At 37.5% G+C, this 27,199-nt stretch overlaps 1 protein-coding gene across 12 annotated transcripts in view; it reads right to left on the bottom strand.

The window, feature by feature from the left end:
- Positions 1 to 554: 554 nt before the first annotated feature.
- Positions 555 to 27,199, bottom strand: part of FN1 (fibronectin 1) — an 83,579-nt gene continuing 56,934 nt past the window's right edge. For 2 of the 12 annotated variants that reach the window (XM_021002740.1, XM_021002745.1), the window contains 19 exons: positions 26,454 to 26,723; positions 25,852 to 25,968; positions 25,192 to 25,356; positions 24,527 to 24,682; positions 22,858 to 22,971; positions 21,669 to 21,938; positions 20,170 to 20,360; positions 17,536 to 17,623; positions 16,491 to 16,667; positions 15,235 to 15,324; positions 14,559 to 14,738; positions 12,518 to 12,607; positions 11,152 to 11,258; positions 9,384 to 9,522; positions 7,470 to 7,634; positions 4,940 to 5,065; positions 4,247 to 4,353; positions 2,622 to 2,732; positions 555 to 1,355 (listed from right to left, as the gene is read on the bottom strand). In XM_021002740.1, coding sequence (XP_020858399.1) covers positions 1,272 to 1,355; positions 2,622 to 2,732; positions 4,247 to 4,353; positions 4,940 to 5,065; positions 7,470 to 7,634; positions 9,384 to 9,522; positions 11,152 to 11,258; positions 12,518 to 12,607; positions 14,559 to 14,738; positions 15,235 to 15,324; positions 16,491 to 16,667; positions 17,536 to 17,623; positions 20,170 to 20,360; positions 21,669 to 21,938; positions 22,858 to 22,971; positions 24,527 to 24,682; positions 25,192 to 25,356; positions 25,852 to 25,968; positions 26,454 to 26,723 — 2,747 coding nt within the window. In that variant the 3' untranslated portion in view covers positions 555 to 1,271. Of the gene's footprint in view, positions 1,356 to 2,621; positions 2,733 to 4,246; positions 4,354 to 4,939; positions 5,066 to 7,469; positions 7,635 to 9,383; positions 9,523 to 11,151; positions 11,613 to 12,517; positions 12,608 to 14,558; positions 14,739 to 15,234; positions 15,325 to 16,490; positions 16,668 to 17,535; positions 17,624 to 20,169; positions 20,361 to 21,668; positions 21,939 to 22,857; positions 22,972 to 24,526; positions 24,683 to 25,191; positions 25,357 to 25,851; positions 25,969 to 26,453; positions 26,724 to 27,199 lie in introns of all 12 variants that reach the window. The other 10 variants (XM_021002735.2, XM_021002738.2, XM_021002736.2 and 7 more) reach the window with 5 other exon arrangements.

Here is a 27,199-nt window from a genome sequence, read left to right as displayed (position 1 = left end):
TATAATCAGTATGAAGTAGTAACGTGCTAAGGTGATTTGGAAATTACATCACTGAAGAGAGATTAAATGACCAAGAGAAAGAAGCTAAAAATTTATTTGAAAAATCTATTTGAATATATCATAACCAATAGTCCATTTGTGAAACAAGGCACTTCTGCTCTTAAAGTTCTTGATATATAATCAGCATTCAATAAATATTCGTTTGATTAAAAATAATATTCATGAATATTTAATTTTAATTTCAGGGGACAGGCAGCATCCTGTAGTGAATAGAGGGAAGTCTTGGAGCTGGAAAGAACTGGGTAAAAATATGGCTTCAGATATGTGCTAGCTATGTGACTCTGGGAAAGGTAATAGACTAAAACAGCTTTCTGTCCTGACTCCTGGTCTGGCCTCTTACCATTAGACCATAGAAATCTATCATTTTTAAATTCCCCATTGAGGTAACGATGCTAAGTTATCAAAGTCATTTTCAAGGCACCTTAGTGGAAACAGGAATACTCATGCTTTCCCCTTAATTTCCTTGTAGAAAGAAGAACCTGGGACCACAGAGCTCTGGTTTGTAAATCTTTTATTAAAAGAGTTGTCTTTCCACAGTAGTAAAGCTTTGGCACTTACAGTATAAAAAAATAATCACCAACCATCATTACACCAAATTCCTCTCATCAACTGCGTACTAAGTGTCTCCAATACAAATTTCTTTTTCCATATTTTAAAAAAAACCCTGGGGGGGAAACTGATAAATAACAGGTAAGATAGAGCTATTGCTAGGAAATTACTAGAATCATTTAAGAAACAAAATTAGGACTGTGCATATTTTAAATATCACAGTGACAGGGAAATGCAGGGCCTCAAGGTTTGCAGGCCACACAGTTAAGTGACAGCAGAAGTGTTTACTGACTTTCCTATTTCTAAATTTCAATATGTCATTTCTGTTCACAGCAGTTTGGTTGGTTCCAGATGCTTCCCTATAATTGACCTACTTATCCTCAACCAAATCAGGAGTCACAATCAATGCATTTAAAATACTGAGTGGTAGGAACACTATAGGGCAGAGAGGACAATGCCCTGCTGCCAATGGTGAAGGAGAAAAGTCTTAAAACACTCCCAGGGTGATGCTGGTAGAAGCTGTGAGCTGAGCTTAAGCTGGGGAAGTTGCTCCAGAGCAGAAGGCTTTTGAATGTTTACCCTGAAAGATGGGTTTGCTAGCATCACTCCAGTTTGGACGGTGTCTCAGCGGAAAGTTGCTTGCTCTTCAGGGCTGGAGAATATTACTTTTCTCGGGAATCTCGTGAATTTTCTGTGTCTGCCTGTACATCCAAAGGCATGAAACACTCTATTGGGCAGTTGACATTCTATTCAAAGGGAAAAGGAAAAAAAAAGCTTAGTAACAAATACTAAAAGTCAAGCAATCAATAACTGTACTGAATTAAAATCTCTTTGAATTTGTGTTATAAACTACAGTATGTACATATGCTCCACCTTGACCTATTTCTTTAAAATCAAAGGTGTTTTATTCATTTACAGAGGGAGTGCTGGGTTTTAAGAAAGAATCATACAAACAAAAACTCCTAGGGGACAGCTCTGGGGTTTGCATCCTTACAGCATAGGAAAGCAGAGACCATGGTCACATAACAGATAACTCACATTCTATAGGTACAAAGCACTTTCTTAGAGCTACCCTGTGAGTTAAGTAGTACAAATAATATTATCCCTTTTCACAGATACAGAACAAAAGCTGAGGGAGGATGAGTGATTTTTCCATGGTCAGACAACAAATAAGTTTTATACCCAGGGATTAAACTCAAGGTTCCAAGCTCTAAAACTTTCCTCTTTCCCCCTTTCTCTACTTCTCCCCCTTTTCAACACTTAGTCTGTTAAGTAATAGTTATAATAATAATATAATAGTATAATAATGAATAGTATACATAATGGTAATAGTAATATAATAATATATTAATAGTAATATAATACTAAACAATAGTAATAGTAATCATATAGTATATATAATAGTAATACAAGTAAAATAACAAATAGAATATAATAGTAACATAATAATAAATAATAGTATCGGTAATAATATAATAGTATATATAATAATATAAGTAAAGTAATAAATGGCATATCTAATAGTAATAGAATAATAAAATGATGAAAAGCATATAATAGTAATAACTAATAACAATAAATAATAGTAATAAACAATATTATATATAATAGTAATATAATGAATAAAACAAAAATAGCATATACAATAGTAATATAATAAGTAAATAATAAAGAGCACATAATAGTAACATAAATAATAGTAACCTTAATAATATAATATTATATATAATAGTAATATAAGTAATAAATGGTATACATAATAGCAATATAATAATCGTCATACAATAATAAATAAAATAATGAATAGCATATAATAATAAATAATAGTAATAACCAATAACAATAAATAATAGTAATAAACAATGTTATATAATAGTAATGTAGTTAATAAAACAAAAATGGCACATACAATAATAATATAATAATAATAAATAATAGTAATAGCAACAAGGAAGAATCATACAGACAAAAACTCCTAGGGGAGAAGGCTTGAGGCCTGTGTATATACTCACAGTATTTGTTCTCTGATGATATCTCTGAGAATAGTGATTGTAGGAGTGGCCTGCTGAGCCTTCCGGTGGGGTCTCCACCCCAGGCCTTCGGCAGTTGTCACAGCGCCAGCCCTGTCCAAGCAGAGAGAACAGCATGATGAGGGGCTTTTGAATGATGAGAACACCTGGATGCAGAAGTCTGCTCCAAGGTCTCGTCTGGGATTCAGGGCCAATGTGAAAAAGTTAAGGCTCTAAGTGAACCTCAATATCTATGTGCTCTTGTTCCTCTTACAAGGAAGCTTGCTGTGTCAGGCAAAAGCCTTATAGATCCTCAATGATATCTATGTGTTCATATTCTTTCTCCCCTTCCTAGAATGATCTCTCCTGTCCTTACTCCCTATTAACATTCTACCCATTTTTCAGGTTCCAATTCAAGTCTCATCTCCTTCAAGAAACCTCTCACAACTAGGTCACAGAAAGAACTTTTGAGAGAGCATCTGGGGTGACTTTTTTTTTTTAAATTTTACAAACAAGGAAACTGAGGCCTAGCAAGGTGATATAAATTGCTTCATAACACGTAGCAAATTAATGGCAGAGCCCAGACCAGAAGCCAGACTGGTTAACTCCTCATATGGTGCTAATTTTGGCAATTCAACTTGAGTCAATCTAACAAACATTTAGTAAGTGCTGTCTGTGTTCAAGGCACTGTTAGGCATTGAGGATATGATACACACCCTACCCTCAAGAAGTTTCCATTCTAACAAGAGAGACAACATGTGCATATGTAAATACAGACATAATATATACAAAATGAATAAAGTAGCTTGGGGATCAGGAAAGGCATCATGTAGAAGGGGAATCTTGAAGAAAATGAGGGAGTCCAAGAAGGGAGAGGAGAAGGAAGTATATTCTAATAAGGTAGTCTAGAGGTAGTGAGATGGGCCACAGAGAGCTGGGTGTTCAGAATAGTAAATAGACCAGTAGGGCCAGTTGTGAAGATGTAAGAAGACTGGAAAGACAGGAAGGGGCCATGTCATAAAGAGCTTTAAATGCCTTAAAACTGGAGTTTTCTATTTGGTCCTGGAGGGAATAGGGAGCCACTTGAGTCTATAAAGAAGGGGGTTGGAGTAACATGACCAGCCCTGGGCATTAGAAAAATCACTGGTAGCAGTTTGGAAGATGGAGTGGAATGGGGAGATAGGGAGGGAGGCAGGGAGACTAAATAGAGAGCTATTGCATTAAGGGTAATGAGGGCTTAAAAGAGGCTATGTGAAGAGGAGGAGGCTGTTTTTGAGAGATGTTGTGGAAACCACAAAAATGATAGGATTTGATAATTGTGACTAGACATGTGGATATTGGATATGCAGTCCAATCCTTAATTCCTCTCTCCATCTCTGAGCTCCTCTTGCACTTCTAATCAATTCCACAGAATTGACCTGTTTTAAATTCTACCCTATAACTGGATTATGAACCTCTTGAGGATAGGACAGATCTGTTATATTCCCCATAGCTTTTACCACGAGTAGACACATGATTGCTGCTCAACCAATACTCTATGATTGAGTGAAAAAAGCATTTTCTTGCCTCCTTTATCACCTGCCCCCAAGTATACTCCCTTACCTCTTGAACATAATGCTCAGACATACCTGCTGTCCGCCAAAACACGTGCAAGAGCAGATGGCCCCAAGGTACTCCTTTTGCCACTGTTCCCCTACGTGGTATGTCTTACCATCATCATAACAGGTGGCCTCATCTGTTAAAGACAATGTAATATATATGTAACAATATATATATATGTATGTATGTATGTATGTATGTATGTATGTATGTATACTATATAATGTATAAGCAAAACCCAGTTCAGAGATTTTCATTTCATCAGTGGCCACTGGACTCTTACTCAACATTGACTTCTTGCCCGACCAGAAAGTGGGGCTTCTGTGTGGCTAAGCTCATTTACAGACTATCACACTCTGAAAAAAAAATGAATCTTACTATTAAATCGGATTAAATGGAAGGGCAGTTGGAAATCATTTGAAAAAAGATGAATACAAACACCAACCAACAATATGGCTTCCCATAGAACATTGCACTATATACAATGTTCAAAGCACTCGGTGCTATAAAGGGTTAAAGAGCCTCCTAACAACCACAAATCATTTCTCATTTCTGAAGCTTGTCTGTCCCTTCTTAGACTATGAGATTAACAAGTATATTAGTCCCTCCCCCAAGGAGACCTTAAGTTCCAAATCTTTCTGATGAATGAGAGTGGTGGCAGTTATAGCCCAGCTCTGACAAAGGGAAGTGCTTAACATGGCACTGAAAATGTTACTACGTACGAGGATCACACTTGAATTCTCCTTTTCCATTTCCAAGACAGGTGCAGCTCATCATCTGTCCATTCTCTCCTTGGCGATCCCACTTGTCCCCAATCTTGTAATTCACGCCATTGTCATGGCACCATTCTGAATTGATGAGAACAACAGAAGGTGAGTATCATTTGTGACTGGTTCTCAGAATAGGGAAAATTACAGGGAGGAAGAAAAGTTATAAGGAAATCTGTGATTACAGCTTGGTCCCAATTACTGTGGATAATGAATCCCCTGAAGTGGTCTCATTATTTGAATTCATGCTGCATATTTCCATTGGGCTGGAATCAATGACCATATATTACATAATTATAACTTCAAATAGGGTGAATTCAAATATGTGTCACTGCTTCAGGGGATTCATTATCTACACTAATCAGGACCTAGCCAACATCATCATTTTGTGGGAATTTAAAAATACATAAATTTTTAATTTGATAGGATCCATTTCACTCCACAATCAGCAGTTCGAAAAATGAAACATTAGTCGGGTGATTGACATTTGAGTGCCCACGTATAGGGTTCAAGGAACAGATTATAAATAAATGTTTCTTCTAGGAATTCCAAAGATGAGTACAGATTAAAATTGGATGAAATGAGAAACAAAGCTAGATCTGGTCTTTTCAGGATTCTGTTAAGTTACTCTTTATTTCACATAACTGGAAGGAAAAAAATATTTAAAACCATAAAAAATCCAATGGTAACACCTGCAAATTAAAGCCTTATTCTGAAAACTGTATGTTTAGAGGTACTCTTATATATATTTCATTATAACACATCTAAGATGCTCCTTTACCCATGAGGCTTATATTATACTAAAACACAATCCAAAAGACAGTATAGAACTATAGACCCTTTAGTTCATTCAGCTCTAGCAGGTCCTCCCTGCTGATCCTTAAACTTTTGTTGTTGTTCAGTCTTTTTCAGTCATGTCTGACTCTTCATGACCCCATTTGGGGTTTTCTTGGCAATGATACTGGAGTGGTTTGCCATTTCCTTCTCCAGCTCATTTTACACATGAGAAAACTGAGGCAAATGGGTAAGTGACTTGCCCAGGGTCACACAGCTAGTGAGTGTCTGAGGACAGATTTGAATTCAGGTCCTCCTGACTCCAGGTCCTTCCTGCTGATCTTTAAACTTTTAAGAGGAGACTATTGAACAGTTAGGGCATTTGATCAAAAATATTTAAGGGGAGTTAAAGGATGATCTGAGAACATGTAGAATGTGTTATTATTAGACCTAAGGGCTTAGGTAGCAGAACTTAAAAGTAGAACATTTACAGCATTAAAAAAAAAACAACCTAAACAAAATAATGAGTTGCTTTCACATTCCTGAGTTTTTCCCATATCTATACATCACAAAATACTTATAGCTATGTTACTTTTTGTTTTTCAGAATCACCATGATAATCTGGATTAAATCATCTCATTTATATCAAAGCAAAATGCTGTGAAGATGAATTTAAAAAACTTAGCTGGCTCAAATATGTTTTAGTTATGTACGGTAAGCTTTTAAACAAGTTCTTTTTACAATTATAGAAAGAGTGAATGATTTCATCCATATATTTTGGTCGGTCCAGAGAAGTTTACCTACTCTGTAAATAAATAAAAAGTACAAAAATTAACCTTTTATTACAGCCCCCTTCCAGGGCCTCCATGGAGCAGAGGCACCATGATGTGGTGACCCTGGGGACCTACATGACTATGACTGTGGGACATTAAATCTGACAGGTACTGCATCAGGCTAGGGAGACTTTGCATATGAGATCACGGATGGTTCGTATCATGGCTTCCTGAGACGAGACTACCTAAGTGTGAAAAGAGCATGAAATGGCTGAGTTTTTGATAACTGCAACTCTCAAAGACCATTTATTAAGTCATCACAGGAACCTTTCAAATAATGAAGCAAATATAAAAAATTAGACACTCATCAGCAGGGATAAGGTCTTCTAAAAATCTAAGTAGCAGTAATGTCCTGGGAAATCCTGACACCAGCCTCAAATGGTTTGGATATAATTATCTTAAGTGAGAGTCATATCTCTCAATCTCTTTCAACCTTCATACTTGTACTCCCCCACCTTACAAAGTTATTATGAAAATCAAATGAGCTCAACTAAGTAAAAGATTCTGTCACAATCAACAACTTTATACATTATTCTCTCTTCCATTAATGTTGTTAATCAAGAGGTGAACTCCTTTAATTGTTTGTGTATCAGGAGGAGAAAAAAGTGTTATTATCATTACCAACTAATCTCTGATAAATAATGACATCCACGTGCGACCCCTTGATTTATTGCCGCATTTAACAAGCAGCATTTCCCATCATCCTTTAATGATGCAAAATATTGCTTTGAGCTAGTTTGTTTGCTCCATGTTTGGAACTGCCAATGTTTGCCAAACATGCTTACTTGGCCCATTAGTGCTAATAATGCATGAAATCTGTACGAATGGATGAATGGATAGATAGATGGCTGAAGGGATGCACAAAGCAGGCTACTCACTAGATGAATCACATCTGAAATGACCGCTGCCAAAACCTAAGCATTGGCACCAGAGTTTAAAGCCAGAGTCAGATAATCGCTCCCATTCCTCTCCGATGGAATAGTGAGAGACAGTGAATGGATCAAAACATGTGTCATCCGTAGGTTGGGTCAATCCTTCATTAACTGTTCAGGGAGAAAAAGGGGATAAAAACAGATGAGTTATGGGTGTGTTTCAAACCATTAAAGAATAAATGCTTAATCAAGCACCACAATCTGAATTAGCTTATATTCTCACTTCTAATGCAGCATTAACTTCCGATCATGTTCTTTGGATTTGGCAAAGATAAGCACTGATGGTTTTTTCCAAGGAAAACATAATACCTTTCCATTTCTAGTGGCCACACATTTGAATGACCAGGCTAGAAAATGTAGAATGTAGAACATATTTCAGTAAAATTGCATCCCTTGCATGACAAGTCAGTTTTGAATAAATCATGATAGGAACATTATCGAGACCTTTAATGCTATGGCAGCTCACAAAAGAAACCGTCCCAATAAAAGGAAATGGAATCTGAGAGACGCAGGCAAAAGTAATAACATTTGAGTCTGGTTGTTAACCCGGTCCTGAATCTCCTTAAAAGCTTAAGCTAAAGTGATGGATGTAAACAAAATATATTCCAAGTTATTCTCCACTAAGTATGAAACAAACTTACTATGATTTCAGATTCAAATTGGGGATGCTATGGTTCTTTTCACAAGGAATGAATCAAAAGGCAATGGTTATTTGAAGTGCCTAGTATTTAAAAAGACATCACCCTGGGAAAAAAAATTGAATTTTTGGCATCAGCTAGAAAGTCTGAAAGTTCTCAAAGCCAGGGAAAGTTGGCTAAAACCCAAGCTGCGGCTACTGGGCTGAAGGAATTGGAAAAAGAACTGAAGTAATCTGGAACTATCAACAATGACTCCAATTTTCTGAAAACAGCTAGGAGTTAAAATTCCTTTGTGTTCACAGTTGGGGGAACGAATTTCAGAAAATGATAGGCTCATCATGGTAGTCCAGAGGCCTTTCCAGTGACAATTCTACTGGGAATAAATATTAGGCATTAGATAAGTATTATGCATACTCTTCAGATAAACTATATACACAAAATTTATAATTCGTTTTTCAGAAATATTCAATTTAATTCATAGGGAGTATGAATGACTTCTAAAGCAGTATTCTCATCCATTAGATGAGGAAATAGAGTAGAGCTTAGAAACCAAACTGGCCCTCAGTAAACCATAACTCCTCGAGAGATCTGTTACTTAATACTTTCAGTTGTACAGTACAGAAAATCCTAATATTAGAAGATTCAGAATTCTTAATTCTGAATATTCCTGGCCTCATGTCCAGCATACTGCTGCCAAGAGAGGCTTAGCTATAACCAGTTTGTTAAAAGAGAGATTAGGGGTAATTCAGAGAAGTGCTGAACCCATCAGCAGCTAACTGCAGTAGTCTTGCTGATATAATCGGAACAGAAATAAAACTTTCCTAAAAGAAAACAGCATGCTTTGGAGAGAAAGGCATGAGCTGCATTTTGTGCCAGGTACAAATATTTCAGATCTGTTCAATTATAGGAAACTCTAACCTCACTTCTAAAAAATGAGGAAAGCATCCTAAAGGTAACTTAAGACCTCCTAAAAGGGAGGTATCTTAGAACTGATATTTTATACATGTATGTATTCCTAAAGAGGACATCTGCAGGGGGAAAATATCATCAAACTAAAGTTGATTTATCCACTTGAAAGGTTAAGTTCTTTGCCCCAATTCAACTTAATCCATGTGGATACTGATACTCAAAAGGATTTTTTTTTAAAAAGTTTTTGGAAAGAACGTCTCTGGTACTGATCAAAGGAAAGTACTCTGACCACATGCTGTAAATGTAAACATACCAGAGTTGCCCACTGTGACCATCTCTTCCCGAACTTTGTGTCTCCTCTGGTTTTTCAGTGCCTCTACTATGATGTTGTAGGTAGCCCCTCTGGTAAGGCCGGTCAGTGTGGCACTAGCTGAAGTTCCAGGAACTCTGAACTGTAATTATCAGTAAATCCAAGGTGGGGGAGAAGCATTATAGTAAGCAATAGATGTGGCCTTTCCTAAGGAATAGTCACTCCACCCTCACATGTAAACAAGGGAAGAAGGGGAATGGAAGGGCCGGGGATGGGGCAATGCTGAGAAGAGGATGGGAATGAGGTCATGGCATCGCAGGTCTCTAGGGGGATCTTAAAGGCCCATTAGTTCAAACTGCTTATTCTACAGAGGAGGAAACTGAGGCCCAGGAAAGTTAAGTGACTTGCCCATGGTCACTTAGATAATAAACATCAAAGGCATAATTTGAACTGAGCTCTTCTGACTCTAGAATTAGTACTGTCTCTAATGGAACCTGCTGTCTTTTGGGCCAACCTCCCAACAAATCTCTTCCTTTTGCCTTACTAGGGTTCTTTGCCAAAAGTCTATTTCAAGCAGTTAGCCAGTCAATCAATAAACACTTATTAAGTGTTCCAGATGATGTGCTAAGCGCTGGGAATATAAAGAAAGGCAGTCCCTATTGTTGAAGAGCTCACAATTAACAGGGGAAACAATAAGTAGCTACTTGAAATTAAACCACCCTCTTCAAAATGTTAGAGACAGTAGGGCCCCACAATGCTGCTACCAAAGCATAGTTTAGCAAAATGAGAAAGAAGGGCCAGACTCTGTGGCAGAGACCACATTAGCAAAGTCCCATGTCTCCTGGCCACATAAGGGTAATGGCTATCGACTTCTGCTATTAAGTATGGGCTGTAACGTTTCTATGTATCCTAACAAGCCCACCTCCTCACACCCTTAACCCTATCAAATAGTCAATAAAATTGAACAAAAACTTATTAAGCTCCTCCTAAGTCTAAAACACTGTACTAGGAATTGGGTGGAGGTGGGGTGGGAGTACAAAGATAAAAATACCACAGTCCTGCCCATAAAGGGCTTATATTCTGTTAGGGAGAGAGGACATGGGAAACAACAAATGCAAAGTAGAGTGTGATGGGGCAAAGGAGATAAGTATGCTAGGAAAATTTGACGAAGGAAACAATTCTTTTATCTGGGGGAAAAGACAAGAGTAGAATATTAAATGGATGCCAGAAAGAGAAACTTTATAGGTAAGGGAAGTTTCTGGTACTATTAGAGTCACATGTAACACCTCCTCAGGCTGCTTTTGCATTTTAACCTTGACCGTATGCACAGGAAGGACATCAAGATTTGTTATTTCTTTCTCATGGATGTCTCAGTGGGAACCTGCATGGGCTTACTGCAGAGACAGTATTTTACTCATTCCTGAATAACTGCAAATTCAGGCAGAATCATAGGGTTTGAAATGACCTGTCAATCAAGACCCCTAGATATGTGAGAATTACACAGATTTAGCTTGATGAGCTTCAACAACTCTATCATGGCTTCATTCCTTCTCTTCATTTAAGACTAATGGTTCAATGTTGGGAAGGCACAATACGATCAGACTTGGGGGAAGTGCCAGATCCTAACCATGCCATCTTCTCAAAGGCTTCTGGGAATGAAGCCATTTGGAATTAGGTCTCATGACAAGGAGTCAACTAAGCTATGGTTAAATCACTTGGCTTATACCTTCTTTAATCTCACAATGCAAATGACAAGAGAATAAACAATTACCTGTAAAGGTTCTTCATCAATGCCAATGGGATGGCATGAAATGATATATTCAGAACTTTCCTGGAATGGTGTCCAAGAGATGGTAGTCTGAGAGAGAGCTTCTTGTCCTGTAGAGGCATTTGGATTGAGCCCAAGAACATGAGGATATGGAAGATGATCTGCATCCCCTCTGGGGATGTTAGCAATCTGAATCTCCTCATCTACATTCGGTGGGAATGGTCTTGGCCTATGCCTTATGGGGGTTGCTGCTGTGGGTGGTGTAGTCCGCCTAAAGCCATGTTCCTCAAAGATCATTTGTTGCCCAACACTAGGTTGCTGGCCGGTAGTGCCTGGAAGCTGTATACCATTTCCATTGTCATACCCAGGATTTGTGATGAAAGGGGTCTTTTGAACTGTGGAGGGAACATCCAAGATCTCTGGTCCATTAGGGTGTGGAAGGGTTACCAGTTGGGGAAGCTCATCTAGCCAAAGAGAGGTTAGAAGCAAAGCATATCAAGCTCCCGAAAAAAAAAAAAGCAGCATTAATCTTTATCAAATCAAGCAATAATTACAGACTGTTTTCCAATCTGATTAAAGCCACTCATAAATTAGCAACTTTCAGAATCACAGCACACTTTTCCAGGGAGAAATCTTTACGATATTCCCAAAAGTTTCTTTATAGCTTAGAAAGAAAAAGCGTTAGTATGAATTTTTCATACCACTTAGACAAAGCTATGAGCCCCTGCACCCCAAAGAAGCTACATCTTCTCAAATTTAGAAACATAATGAATGGGGCTATAAGATGCATCATATTTTTTTTTTCATTTGAGAAGTACATCTGAAAGGATGTAATTTCAGGTTATTCATGTCAATATATGATGGATGAGAATTAGCGAGGTTTAGCTTATTGGTTTTCCATGGATTCAAATAGTAAACTAGATAAATATATGTTTAAGTCAATTTTTAAAAAAAAGAAAAAAATTCTCAGTTAAACATAAATGAAACATTTTGTTCACAGAAAACAAACTGGAAAATCAAACACCAGGGCTTCAGAGGGAGAGAAAAGAATAAAGATTTGGCAGTATCTTTATCCATTTCTTTAACATTTAAAATTTTGATACTAGGCTTTAAAGGGCCAAGCTACTTAAGAGATTTTGTTTGAATTTGTTTTTACAGTCAGTACCAACTTCTTTTATACTGCCTGCTGCAAAGGAGAAAAAAAGAGCTGTAATATAGTTGAACAATTGCTGTTACTGAGAGGGAAAAAGAGATCAAAGTTATGCTGTTAAAAAATAGTAAGTTAGATGCGGTCTTTTCGTACTGCCAACATGATCATTCGCTTTTAGTCTTGGTTAGAATTTCTCCTGACAACCAATGCATTCTTTACCTGTCTTTATCCTTCCAATCAATGGTTCACTCTTTTGATTATTCTTCAAGGCAATGACATAGATGACGTACTCAGTACCTGGTTCCAGACCTGGTAGAAGAACAAAACAATCAGGTTATCCTCTTCTCAAACAAAACAAAACAAAACAAAACAATTTTCATGGAAACAAACCTTCCAGTGTTATATTTGCTTTACTATAGGAATTTCAAATGGAGTCAGGCAGGCTTAGGTACTCAGTGACACACAGTGATGATAATAATAACAGCTAACCTTTACTTGAGGGTTGTTTGCAAAGCTCTACCTATTATCTAATTTGATCATGCTATTATGGGGAAGGCTAGACCTCTAGTTAGATGACTATAACTCATTTCTTTTGTAAAACACCTGGCATAGTGAATGGCCTATAGAACACAGAAGCTGCTTCCAAATGAATGTTAGTGAATCATTACTTTAATGCTTCTACTTGGAAGAATATCAAGGCATCTTTGCATATTTCTTTTTCATGAGACAGACATGTTTGCTTCCTTGAATTCAGGAAAAAAAAATTGTAGTACTTGTTCAAAAAGATAAAACTTGAATGTCATGGAAGTTCTTGAATAATCTTTGTAGAAATTAGAAGACTTAATTATAAATAAATGTAAGGGATTCTAATGGGGCCATTAGTTTTTTAGTTTGTCAATAATGCATAGGACAGTTGAGAGAATAACTGGAACTTTCACTAGTTCAAACCTGACTGCTTCCAATTACTACCTTGGGCAAGTCACTTAATTTCCTTTGGCATCAGTTTCTTCATATATAAAAGGGGGAAAAAATGAGAGAGTTGGGCTACATGGCTTCTAGGATTCCTTCTGTGATCTTACATTTAACAAAAAAAACCTGATTAATTTACATCAGGCCTCCTCCCAACACTGGTGACTGGGATGTAGGAAAAATCCATTGCAATGGTACTCTACATGTTCAGCCAGTTTTCTCAATGCGCAGAGGCTCAATTTTGAGTTCACTATCAAAGATGACACTCAGATCATCATGTAATAAGAACTTCAATGTTGCTTGAGAGCTCAAAACTTAATAGTCATGGAGAGAGAGTGGGATATGCTACTTCTCTGTATTTCAGTTCACTTCACCCAGAGGTTTTAGAATAGAACACATTGTGCATCCAGAAAACCATTCTCATCATGGCCACGAACTGATATTTGTGTGGGTGGGCTGCCATGCCTTAATTATTCAGAACCAGTTAGGCAGTCAACAAGCATTTATTAACGCTTACTATATGCTAGGCAGGGTGATGAGCTCTGAGGATACAAGGAAAGCAACTTTTCCTCCCACCACAATTCCTGCTCTAAAGGGATGCACATTCCAATGGGAAAAACAACATGTAAATAACTGGGTACATATATCATATATGGAGAGTAAGTAGTTGGAACCAACGCCTATATTGTAAAAAATATAGTGATGGCACTGACATCTGTCTTTCAGTAGTTAGATCAGTATGTTAGATCAGTACGTGAAGGAGAAAGGATGTTTTGTGGGTAGGTATTGAAATAATTTTCTGGATAATATATCTATGTTTTATCATAATTATCCTTGGAACCTTAGTGCTTGGATGCTTAGTGCATAGAGATCATTTATTTCAACCTCGTACAACAACATGAGGGCGTTAAGCCATTCAAACTTGAAAATTCCTTCATCTGGGATTAAAAAGACTGGTTTTAGGTTACTATAAATAATTTGATTTGAAAAAATCCAATTGTTGCCATTTTGATGGAAGTGACATGGTAGCTTTTTACTCAACTCATCACTTTCTACACAGTGTAGAAAGGTGGCTTCAGAATCTAGGGCTGCTCTTAGATGTAGAATGTTGTTAGAAGAAACCAGATAGTGGCTGCTGACCCTGTAAGTTTCTATCATCAATGTCCCGGAGGAATAATGTTATTAAAAGTCCCTCCCTAGCGTGTCTGTAAGGAAATGCTTAAAGGTTTCCTATCTATGTGAAGAGTCTTGGGGAGTGAGGTAGAAAATTCCCACTGGAGAAGAGACATACCAGTGATAGTGGCCTCTGTGACCCCAGGACGAGGTCGAGGGACCACCTCTCGGGCAGGTGACCCAGGCTTCTCATACTTGATGATGTAGCCAGTGATCCGAGCTCGGGGTGGCTGCCATGAAACCAGCAGTGAATTAGGTGTGGTCGTGAGAAACCGAAGGTTGGATGGTGCATCAACAGCTGAAAGAAATCAAAGTTGGAATAAAAAAAAAAACGAATAGCCATTGAATGAAAATTAAGTCACCTTCCCAGTTCCATTTGCTTAACCATAATCAAAGGATGGATATTGGAGTTTTCCATAAATAATTAAGGAAATGAAACATATATAATTATAAAAAATACAAAAAGTTATCCAGCCTGCCAGTACCACCACCACCAAAGTTCACTTTATTTAGCACATAAAAGCAAATGGGAAAACTATAAAAGTTTTCAACCAGAGGAATAGTTTCCATGCTAACTATGAATATGAAAAAAGAAAATATATTCCCTAGGATAGAGATGGACGAATAGTCAAAGATCAAAAGGGTATATAGAAGGAGTAACAAGCTGTTATGGGCATATTATGGTTAATTAATTATACATATAGATAACTATAGATGTGTGCATATATGGCTTCATTGTTTAAAGTTCAATGCAAAATAAGAGATCATTCCATGTTTTTTAAAAAAGTGCTTACCAGTTGAAGCATCAATCACTACAGGTGAGCTTCGGGTATTGTCATTTAGGGTGTAGAGGTGAATCTTGTAATCAGTGCCTGGTTGTAAACCTAGAAATTAAATTTTAAAAAATGTCTCTGTTCTTACATTATAATGAAAAACAAAAATTCCTTTGATTATATGGATTCTATCATTCTCTTTTCCTTAAACAAGTAAGTAATCACATGGAGAGCCATTTTAAGTTGGGCAACTGGGTGGAATTATTTATATGAATTATTAGGGGCTATATCCCAAAAGAAAATCATAAATGCAAAGAACCTCACTGGGGATATAAGTTGGTAATCCTTCCCAAACAGGAAAAACAAAAACCAAAATTTCCCTTTAGGAGATCCTTTTGACAGGGTTAATATTTAAGTGCTTTTTTTTTTTCTCACAGAAACAATCAGAATTTTAGAGGTGAAAGTGACCTCACTTCCTCAGCTTTCTCTGGACAAATGTTTGCTCTCTTGTTTAAGTTCATGTCTTTATTTGTAGTGTCGACTCTATTAATCCTGACCACAAAAGGTAGGGTTAAGAGCTACATGTCACTAATTAGCCCGTTTCTATTATAGTAGTGGCATGCCTAGTGCCTTAGAAGGAAAGGATGAGGTTGGAAAATATCCAGACTTGAGGTTTAGTTCCCTTCTTCTGATCAATAATACAAGAAACCAGTGTTTTGGAGGTCATGCTTTTGTGGCCAGGGTAGAAAAGAAGTCCATAATAAAGAAAATAATTGAATTATTCTAAGACAACAAGGAAATAGAATCAGCTTATGGCAGAATTTTGCTTCTTTTGGTCCAGAATTGTGATTTTCATTGGTGCAGGGAAATCTCAGTGAAGGGATTTCTTCTACAATGCAGGTCATCAATTGCTGTGCAGCTCATAGTATTAAAAAGTTATCTATGGCATTTAGAGGTTAAGTGATTTGTGGAGAGTCACACAGCCAATGTCTCAGGAGAGTTATGAATCTAGGTCTAGGCTGCCTCTCAAGAATAGTATTGGTTAATAAATAATGCCAATGCCTTATTGATTAGAAAAACCAGAGACTAAAACTGCCTCCCTTCTTTCCCAGTTTGACAAATACTTGGCTACCTTGGAAACTCCATTTTGAAGAGCATCTTATAGATTAAATTTAGATTCATGGAAAAATACATAAAGTGTCTTCTGTTTTCCAAAATAAGCTTTTTAAAAAATTTTTTTAAATGATCAGAGTAAAGCAAGAGCCCTTAATTCTCACCGGTGATGGTATAGCTTCTGATTTCTGGGCTGATAGTTCTCTGAACAGGACTCTGACCATTAGATGGGATAGCATCAACCTGGAAGCCTGTGATAGTCTCTGTCTTGGTTCTCCAGTTGATGGTGATAGTGGTCTCTGTGGCATCTGTCACACGGGCCCTACGTGGAGGACTGACATCTACATGACAACAAAGTATATGGTTTGTAAGTAGCTGTTGTATCCACAAAATGATGATTTGGAGTTGTTTTTTAAAAGCATATCTTATTATTTCTTACTATATACAATTATAAGTATTTCAAAGACTCCATCGTTAGGAGCATAATGTTGGCCTCTTACGATTGTGATGTTAACATCTAGTCATTATAAAAGGGAAATCAACATTAGCATTTCTGAATCCTGCTATTATGACAATATTCCATTATTATTAATGTTATACCCAAGGGAATAATGAATAGTTATTAAAATTAATAATATCACGCATTGATATACTGGCTTTTATTCTTTTCAAAATGCCACACATCTTCTAACTCATTTGATTCATCTAATAATCCTTTGAAATAGGTAGTTGACCCCCTTAAACAGATGAAAAAATGGAGCCATAGTAAGGGCATAATTCTTTGCACCTAAGGTCTCGAAGCTAGTTATCATCAGAGCTGTCAACAGAAACCAAATCATGCACTTGTATTCTTGGATATGCCAGAGAGTAAAACATCTCCATTCCCCATGCCCATTGTTACCCCCCACATACACCCTATTACTAAAACAAAAGTCTATTATAAATAAGCATCCTATCAGATAAGTTCTGGCCCTGTCCTGCAGCATTATTAAGAGACTTTACTGTATATGCCAATAAGTTCTTTTTTTTGGGGGGGGGGAGGTAGAATGTTGGAAAAAAGGTATCATCCTCAAAAGAAATTCATTTTTCAGGAAGGCCTGCATCTCCACCACAGTTGAGTATCATGCCCCTACAGACTTAGTTGCTATTTTCGTCTCTTTGTTCTATTTCCTACATAGTCATGGACACAGGAAAGCTTGAATTACTTACTTTCCAAAGTAGTAACTACGCCCTGTGCCGGCCTGCTGGTCAGAGCATCCTTGAGAGCATAGATGCTGACTTCATATTTAGTCGCCACCTACAAAAAGGAAACCACAGGAACACTAACAGTCAGCATGAACATTGTAATCTTTGGAAAACAAAATAAAACAAACAAAAACATCAAAAGATTTTCAAATAATTAATTTATTTATTTTTAGTTTTCAGCGTTCACTTCCATCAGATTTTGAGTTTTGAATTTTCTCCCCTGCTCTCTCCTTCTCCCTCCCACGATGGCGTGCAATCTGATACAGGCTCTATTTTGTACATTCATATTAAGCGTATTTTCACATTAATCATGACGTAAAGAATAATCAGAACTGAAGGGAGGAACCATGAGAAAGAAGAAACAAAACAAAACAGAAAAAGAAAAGGGGAGCAAATAGTATGCTTTAATCTGCATTCAGACTCCATAGTTCTTTCTCTGGATGTGGACAGCATTTTCCATCATGAGTCTTTTGGAGTTGTCTTAGATCCTTGCATTGCTAAGAAGAGGTAAGTCTATTAAAGTCAATCATCACACAATGTGACTGTTACTATGTACAATGTTCTCCTGGTTCTGGTCATTTCATTCAGCATCAGTTCATATAAGTCTTTCCAGGTTTTTCTGAAGTCAGCCTGCTCATCATTTCTTATAGCACAATAGTATTCCATTACATTCATATACCACAACTTGTTCAGCCATAACCCAATTGATGGTCACCCCCTCAATTTCCAATTCTTTGCCACCACAAAAAAACTGCTATAAATATTTTTGCGCATGTGGATCCTTTTCCCATTTTATGATCTCTTTGGGATACAGCCCTAGAAGTGCTATTGCTGGGTCAAAGGGTATGTACAATTTTATAGCTCTTTGGGCATAGTTCCAAATTGCTCTCCAGAATGGTTGGATCAGTTCACAACTCCATCAACAATGCATTAGTGTTTCAATTTTCCCACATCTTCTCCAACATTTATCATTTTCGTGTTTTGTCATGTTAGTCAGTCTGATAGGTGTGATGTGGTATCTCAGAGTCATTTTGATTCGTATTTCTCTAGTCAATAATGATTTAGAGCATTTTTTCATACGACTATAGATAGTTTTAATTTCTTCGTCTGAAAACTGCCTGTTCATATCCTTTGACCATTTATCAATTGGGGAATGACTTGTATTCTTAAAATTTTGTTGCAGTTCTCTATATATTTTAGAAATGAGGCCTTTATCAGAGACACTGGCTGTAAAAAGTGTTTCTCAACTTTTCTGCTTCCCTTCTAATCTTGGTTGCATTGGCTTTGTTTGTGGAAAACCCTTTCAATTTAATGTAATCAAAGTCATCCATTTTGCATTTCATAATGTTCTCTATCTCTTGTTTGGTCATAAATTCTTCTGTTCTTCATAAATCTGACAGATAAACTATTCTTTGCTTTCCTGGTTTGTTTATTGTATCAGTCTTTATATCTAAATCACATACCCATTTTGACTTTATCTTGGTATAGGGCGTAAGATATTGGTCTATGCCTAGTAGTTTCTGCCACAATATTTTCCAGTTTTTCCAGCAGTTTTTGCTAAATAATGAGTTCTTATCCCAGAAGCTAGAGTCTTTGGAAATATCAACTGTAGGTTAAATTTTTTTTTAAATATTTGAGACATACACTTGAAGGGTTGGCCATAGAGATACATGATGATACATGGTTCACTCTTTCATGATCTGGTGAGTATCAGCAGTGGATGGGCCGGGGTATTGCAGGGTAGGGAAAATACTTTCTCCTGCCTATCTTTCCTCGATTCCCTCCTTGAAATGATTAAAGTCAGGTTCCAGAAAAACACCCTTTCCTTGGAATTCTGTGACTGCTACTGGCAAAATAATATCTTTGTTGCAGTTTCTGTACCCACAGGAAGTTGTAATGGGGGCAGGGTAAAGGAATATGAGTGCCAATAGGACATCACTCGCTCTGACGCTGTTGGCAGATGGCTACATCCTAGTCACAAAGTCTGTCCTTTTTTTGAGGCAAAGTTCTTACAATTCATCATCAGAATATCGGCATTTAGCCCATGAATGTAATTAAAGGCTGGCTCTCTCATCTTTTTAGAGATAATGTGGATGAGGGAATAGTTGGGGAAGAGAATCAGTTGAATTGAGAAGCCAATAATCCAGAATTCTCTATTATCTTCAGCTTGATATCCCATATATGGTTGGAAATGCTAATGTTCCCCTGAAGAAATACTATTTAGTATGAACTGCAGTTAAGAATGTATGTAATACTTCCCTACATTGAGTAAAGGACTGGGAGATGATGCATATGGAATCTTGCCTAGCCATCATATGTACTAATTAGAGATCAGCAAGCTTTGCTTAAACTGTTTTATGTCATGAGAAGGTTCAGAGGTGATTGGTATATTGGGAAATGGCTGGTATAAAAATATAGGTATCAATTAAATAGAATTAATGTGTGTAGGAACTATCCTTCATCTCAGGATTGTATGTAATACAGTTTTAGCTTTATCATAAAATTTAATCCTTACCTCTTTGGTATGGGCTGAACAGAATTAAGAATTATCCTTTATTTTTTTTTTTACTCTTGATAAGATATAACAACATGAGTTACCATCAGTCCTGACACCACAGCTGAGGTGCTATCTGGAGCAAGGTTGATTTCCTTTGTCAACGGTCCTGTCTTCTCCTTAGGTGTCACTCGCACTCTGTATCCAGTGAGTTGAACATCAGGTGCTGTCCATTGTACTGTGAAGCTGGTTGGAGAAACCTGAGTGAACTTCAGGTTGGCTGGTGAAGGAATAGCTGTCAAGATGATCATTAGTTAGAGGTTACTTTGCAGAAACCAGGGGACAGGCAGTCATAAGCATTCAAAGAAGCAAAATAGATGGATCTCTGAAAAGTATAAAGCAGCCTTGACATAACAGATCATTCTTGTGAAATTGTTGGGGGTTTTTTTTATCAGAGAAGTATGTGTAAATTTTGTGGATAAGAAAGACCACGAGAAAAAGGCATGTTAGAGCATAAGTGACTTTTCTTTCCATCTTCCCTGAATCTTAACAGCAAGGATAACTGTCAGCTACCGGAAAAAAAGTCTTGGGTGCTGGTCATTGGGTTCTGTTTCTCATAAAGAAGTGTTCGCTCTTAGACAGACCCAATAGGTCCTACAGTCCATGTATCTCTCAAGCCAAACTGATTGAGGGGCACATATTCCCCCCCTTTTTTATTGGTGTGTAAAGATAATAATCAATCAATTGTAGAGTCATTCCCCACACTTCTAAATATATAAGAACATTTAAGGTTTCCATTTCTTATGGAGAGTTCTTGGCTAACTTTGGAGCATTATCTATGGTTCAATCCAAGCTAGTTTGATTGACTTCAGACAGAGGGACTCAGGGGCCAATTCAATACAGCCCAGATTTTCACAACACCTCAAGACCATACCTACAAGCTTTCTCTGTTTCTATGTTCATAAAGCAGAAAGGAACAAATTGTTCATGGAAAACAACCATGTTTCCAATGGCTTCCAGAAAATTTTAATTTTATATGTTTTTATTTTGCATGCATATAATCAATGTTCCTTTAAGGAGATTTAAGTGATCAAACACCCAGCAGATTATTTATTGGGAAAAAAACCCAAAACTTACCCTTGTTGTCTCAGAAAGATGCTGCTGTCAAGTACCATTTTTTTTAAAAAAGAAAACAGTAAGCAGATATGATGCCAGGCCTTTACAAACACAGTGAAGGCAAATCACAAGGAAACATGATTTAGGAAATAATCCACATATTTTAGTTTGAAGCAAAGCACCAATTTCTAGTCTGCTGCTTTTAGCTCCTGGTCTTGTGCACAAGCCATGCATTTCTGAGATTTCCTTGTATTAGGCCTATTTGTCTTTGATCTCACCTAAGCATCCTGGTAGTCCACCATTTCCTCCTCCAAAGAGGAACATTCAATTCCTGTTCTTGCAGGAGGTTTCTCTTTTTTTAAAAATTTATTATTTTTTTTCTAAATTCCTGAGATGGGCACCAGTTATTTACGGCAGTATCTTTCACTTAGCAGGGCATAAAGCCACTGTTCCCATGACCACCTGAGTGGTACAATGAAAGGTATACCTGTGGACTGGGTTCCAATCAGGGGCTGGCTCTCCATATCATCGTGCAAGGCAACAACACTGACTGTGTACTCAGACCCCGGCCTGAGGCCCTGCAGTTCTGCTGTGTCTTCTTCACCATCAGGGGCGGGAAATAGCTCATGGATTCCATCCTCAGGGCTTGAGTAGGTCACCCTATACCTGGAAACTTGCCCCTGTGGGCTTTCCCAAGCAATTTTGATGGAATCGACATCCACATCAGTGAATGCCAGTCCTTTAGGGCGATCAATGTCTGTTAGGCAAATTAACGGTGAGAGGTTATGGGAAAAGCAAGTAGGGAAATAAGCATTTTATAACATGCAAAGCAGTTCTGCAGATACCATTTCCTTTAACAAATTAACTCCAATCAAACAAACCACTATTAATTAAATGGAATATTACTTGACAGTTTCTAAAAAGATTAAATTCTTTTTTTTCTGATTTAAAAATTTTTTAAAAAATTGTTATCCTTTAAAACTAAAACAAAAGCCAGGTGCACATGGATGAGAAACCCAGACACCATGCAAAATGTACCCACAATTGGGATTTTATGTATCTACTTAATTCCAAAGTAATAATTCTTCTTATTTCATTCTTTCGTTTTTTGCAATGTGGTGTTAGTTTTACAGACCAACTTTTTCTGTGCCTTGAGGATGGTAAAGATGATTTCCAAAGTGAGTTTTAGACTCTTACACATACTTCTTCAACACCAGTTCTTCACCCCCTCCTCTATTGGGTGTTTTCAATGACATCATTTAACACATACTTCACATTTTACTACTAAATTTACTACATGTTATTGCTAAATGGAGGGAGGAGCACATAAATTCAATTTTTACCATCCAGACATAGAAAATGAGGTCCTGGCAAAAACAAAAAAAACAAAAAAACAAACAAACAAACATTTTGTAGATTTGCTAAAGCCAAATCATGTTCTGCCAAGGCCATCTGAGCAAAAGGAATCTGAAGCATAGCACCTAAGTGTGGAGGTTTGGCGATGTTTCCCTCACAAGTGTACTACTGCGCCACTGAAAAAGAAAATTGTCTGCTGAGGGATTGGCTGAGGATGTGAACCAGCAGACAGCTTCTAGTAGGAGAAATAGGCACAGGGCTTTTGGATACCTAAAGACAGAATTTTACCTTTGAAACTGAAAAACAAGTAAGATACATACTAGTGACTGCCGTCTGAACCAGAGGCTGACTCTCTCCATTTTGATTCTGAGCATAGATGCTAACCACATACTCTACTGTGGGCTGCAGTCCCTCAATGGTCATTTCTGTTTGATCTGGAAAAAAAATGTTAACATAAGACTCAGACAAAAGTAATGTATTATAAGACATAATGTAAGTGTCTACCCCTGACTGAAAAAGCAAGAGAATCTGTCATCAAAGTGAAAAAAAAGGGAGATAGTTATGGAAAATTGTCCTATGTGGTCCCATCATCCGGTGGGAGTTTGGCACTGTTCATCTAGAACAAGCATTTTTATTTTTTAACCCCATTGAAATATATGTGTGTGTGTGTATATATATATGTATATATATGTATATATATGTATATTATGTATATATATATGTATATATATGTATATATATATGTATATATATACATATATATGTATATATATACATATATATATCTTGTATGTGTAAGTATACATATATCTATAGTATGTGTAAGTATACATATATATGTATGTATGTGTAAGTATACATATATATGTATATTAGAGAATTATGTCTAATAGTTAATTGTTAAACCAGTTGAGGAAGGTGAGAACCCACTTAACTTTTGAATAATGAGTATTGAGCTAACTTTCCAGATGATCTTTTCAGGTCCTGATTTGATATAGCACATAAATTTGTTGAATTGTGTCTGACTTTTTGTGACCCCTTTTAGGGTATTTTTGGTAGATATTAGAATGATTTTCCATTTCCTTCTCCAGCTCATTTTACAGATGAGGAAACTGAGGCAAACAACATTAAGTGACTTGACCAGGTTCACACAGCTAAATGTCTGAGCTGTCTGCGGCCATATTTGAGCTCAGGTCTTCCTGGCTTCAGGGCTAGTGCTCTATCCACTGACCCATCCTAAGAACCTAAGTATAGGGCTGGGATATTGTGGCCAGGGCTGAGAAGCTGGCTAGTCCAAACTAATCAGCATTTTGTACATATTATGTGTTGGAGATACAAAAACGAAAGGCACAGATAAGTCCTTCCCTCCAAAAAACCTTACATTTTATTAGGAGAGGGGCTTATATTTTCCTAAGGAATACTTTGCTTTGCTCTTGGTATGGAGGTCTTGTCAATCCAGTAAGTGTATCTTATACTGTTAAAGATGTTTATATTCCTAAAATGGAATTATCCACATGGAAATAATAATACATATAGCATCCTCACACCATCATTGTAGAGTAGGATGACAAGAAGGATGAACTTTATGCTCATGAACGAGCAAACTCAGTTATATGATAACACACTGCAGTGGGAAAGACACTGGATTTAGAGTCTGAAGATCTAGGTCCATTCCCAGCTATGCTACTGTGTGACCTTGGGTATCACCCCGGTAGGCTTTAGTTTCCTTACCTATAAAATAAGGGGATTGAACAGGATAATCCCTAAAGGTCCCTCCAAGTTTAAATCCTACAATTCTTTGTATCTAGAAAAAAGAGATCGTATTTTTGTATTCTTCAATGTCTACCACAGCCCTTTGTATATGGTAATTGCCCAACAAATGTATGTCCAATTTAATTGAATTAATGACAGTTATTTATTTTAAGAAAATAATGAGTACTGACTGTCCTATCTTTATCTTGCTGTATGAGAAATTGAGACTGCTCTTACCTGGGCCTGTCATTTTTGTTTTAGATGGTCCGGGGCCATTCTTGGGAGCAGTGGTCACTCTGTAACCGGTAACTGGAGAACTTGAAGGCAGCCACCTCACACTGATGCTGTTGTCCTGCACATCAGTCACTTGCATTTGGGATGGCTTATCAATTTCTAGGAAAAAAACAAAAACCAAAGAGAAGTCAAGAAAGCCTGTCAGAGGACCAGGTGAGTTTGTACCTTGGCACCATAATCTTCAGAATGCCCTGATCTAATGATGCTTGCTCAGCTGTGGGTCATTTCCTTTCCTCAGGCCACTTGGAGAAAAAGATAGCAAGAAGTTCCCATTATTTGTGAACAGATGACCTTGGAGTTCAAGAAATCAATGCAATTAAACCAGAATTTTATTTCTGGTAGAAATGTGATCCACACACAAAGCACGTTCAAAACGGTCATTCTGCTGCTTTATTTACATCTACCTTCAACTTCAAGGTACTCATTCCTCCCATCTAATTTTGGTGTCAGTGCTGTTGGGACTATTTATAGATTGGCTTTACTTCTCAAGAAAGGTAGCAGAGAGACTCTTGGTTCAATGGCTTAGGAGAAAATGGGGTCAAAAGAAAAACTGGAATGATCATCAGTAGAAATAAATCTGCCGTAGCCCTAGAATGGTTTGTGCCTACCTGTTCGGTATGAAATGGTCACAGGTTTGCTGCTGGCTGGACTGTCTCCACGACCAGTTACTGCATATACAGTGATGGTATAATCTACTCCAGGCTTAAGGCCAGAGATGGTGGCTGTAGATTTGGTACCAGGCACAGTGAACTCCTGCACAGGGCTATTTCCTCCTGTAGAAACAAAGGACATGTTAGGGGATAAAATATGGCAGATAAATATTTCAAAGAGAGAAAACTGAAGTGTACTTTACTCATTCACTTTGAAAGAGTAGGTAATTATTTTTGTCGTTGTTCAGTCATGTTTCACTCTTCATGACCCCATTTGGAGTTTTCTTAGCAAAGATACTAGAGTGCCATTTCCTTCCACAGCTCATTTTACAGATGAGGAAACTGAGGCAAACAGAGGTTAAGTGACTTGCCCAGAGTCACACAGCAAGTGAGTGTCAGAGGCCAGATTTGAACTCCAGGTCCAGCCTTCTACCTATTGCAACATTTAGCTGCCCAGGTAATTCTAGTTCACTCCAACTAATGCAGAAACTAAGGAAGATGGCAAAGATTTTAAGTTTTACAACTCTAACATTGAGATTGGGTTAGGGAGTGGAAGAGCCTTGGATCATAAGTCTTACCGTAAGTGTGAATGAAGTGGATATTATTTTGTTGTCTTACCTGTTTCACCATAAGTGATTCTATAATATCTGACGGTAACGGCAGGTGCATCCCAACTAATAAGCAGGCTGTTTGGGGTAGTAGCAATAACTTCAAGGTCCCTTGGAACATCAGAAACTGAGAAATAATTGGAAAAAAAGTTCCATTTCCATTAGTTTCAAGTATTACTGAGATTTACCATCATGTAAGTTTGCAAATACTTTAATGACAATCCCAACATAACATTTTTCACAAATCTTACACGTGGATGTATGAGTAAAAATGAATTCAGGGTGAGGTAATCTACTAAAGGTGTGATAAATGAAATGTGTAAACTATCATGGTATTTAAATCTATGAGAAGAACTATTCTTTAGGGCAACTTAAAAAATTTCCCATTCAGACTTCAATTTTGAATAAAACTATTGGTCTTGTTTATATGCATAAATAGCTGCATAAAATTTCATTGGGGTGATACAAACAATTTCCCCTCTCTGCTCTCCATTTCTATGCTTTGTCTGTCAAATAGGCTGAGGCAGATAAGACAAAAACCCACTTCATATAAGACACCACATAATATAGAACAATTCTCTGCATTTACCTACAGTTTGGGAAGTAGCTTACCTGTTGACTGTTGCCCAACCAAAGGGGCGCTTTCTTCTCTGCCATTGACAGATACAATGCTGACCACATACTCTGTGCCTGGATTCAGGTTAGTAAGTGTGATGGAGTTCCTTGAGGGGGGGACACGGTCCTCACGAGGTCTTCCACTAGCATGTTCAGGATGGTGGCGAATCTTGTAGCCAGTGTTGGGGGCTCGTGGAGACATCCAATGGACAGTGAAGGAGTTGGCAGTTATATCAGAAAAGTCAATGCCAGTTGGGGAATCAAGACCTGTTTTTCCACCAAGACAAAGAAAAAACTAAAGAAGGGAAAAGGAGTGCAAAGGGAAAAGCAACCAAGTAACCTCATTAACACAGTAATGATATTCTAGATATGATCTACTGAATTAAAATGATACATCACTCAATCGATCAATGTTTATTAAGCACCTTCCATACGCCAGGGCCTGGTCTAAGTGCTGGAGATACAAAAGGAGACAAAAGACTGTCCCTGCCCTCAAGGAGCTTATAATCTGAAGGGGAGACAACATGGAAATAAATATATATAAAGTGAGCTACATACAGGATACAATTAACACAGGAAAGGCACTAGAACGAAGAGGGATTAGGGAAGGCTTCCTGTAGAAGGTAGACTTTTAGTTGGGACCTAAAGAAAGCCAGGGAAGTCAGTAGTCAGAGTGGAGGAGGGGAGAGCATTTCAGGCACAGGGGACAGCAAGAGAAAATGCCCAAAGCTGAAAGATGGAGT

The sequence above is a fragment of the Phascolarctos cinereus genome, unplaced genomic scaffold, assembly GCF_003287225.1.
Source record: "Phascolarctos cinereus isolate Bilbo 61053 unplaced genomic scaffold, phaCin_HiC Scaffold_7;HRSCAF=346, whole genome shotgun sequence".
Classification (NCBI taxonomy): domain Eukaryota; kingdom Metazoa; phylum Chordata; class Mammalia; order Diprotodontia; family Phascolarctidae; genus Phascolarctos; species Phascolarctos cinereus.
This window is presented reverse-complemented; position numbering and strand designations above follow the sequence as displayed.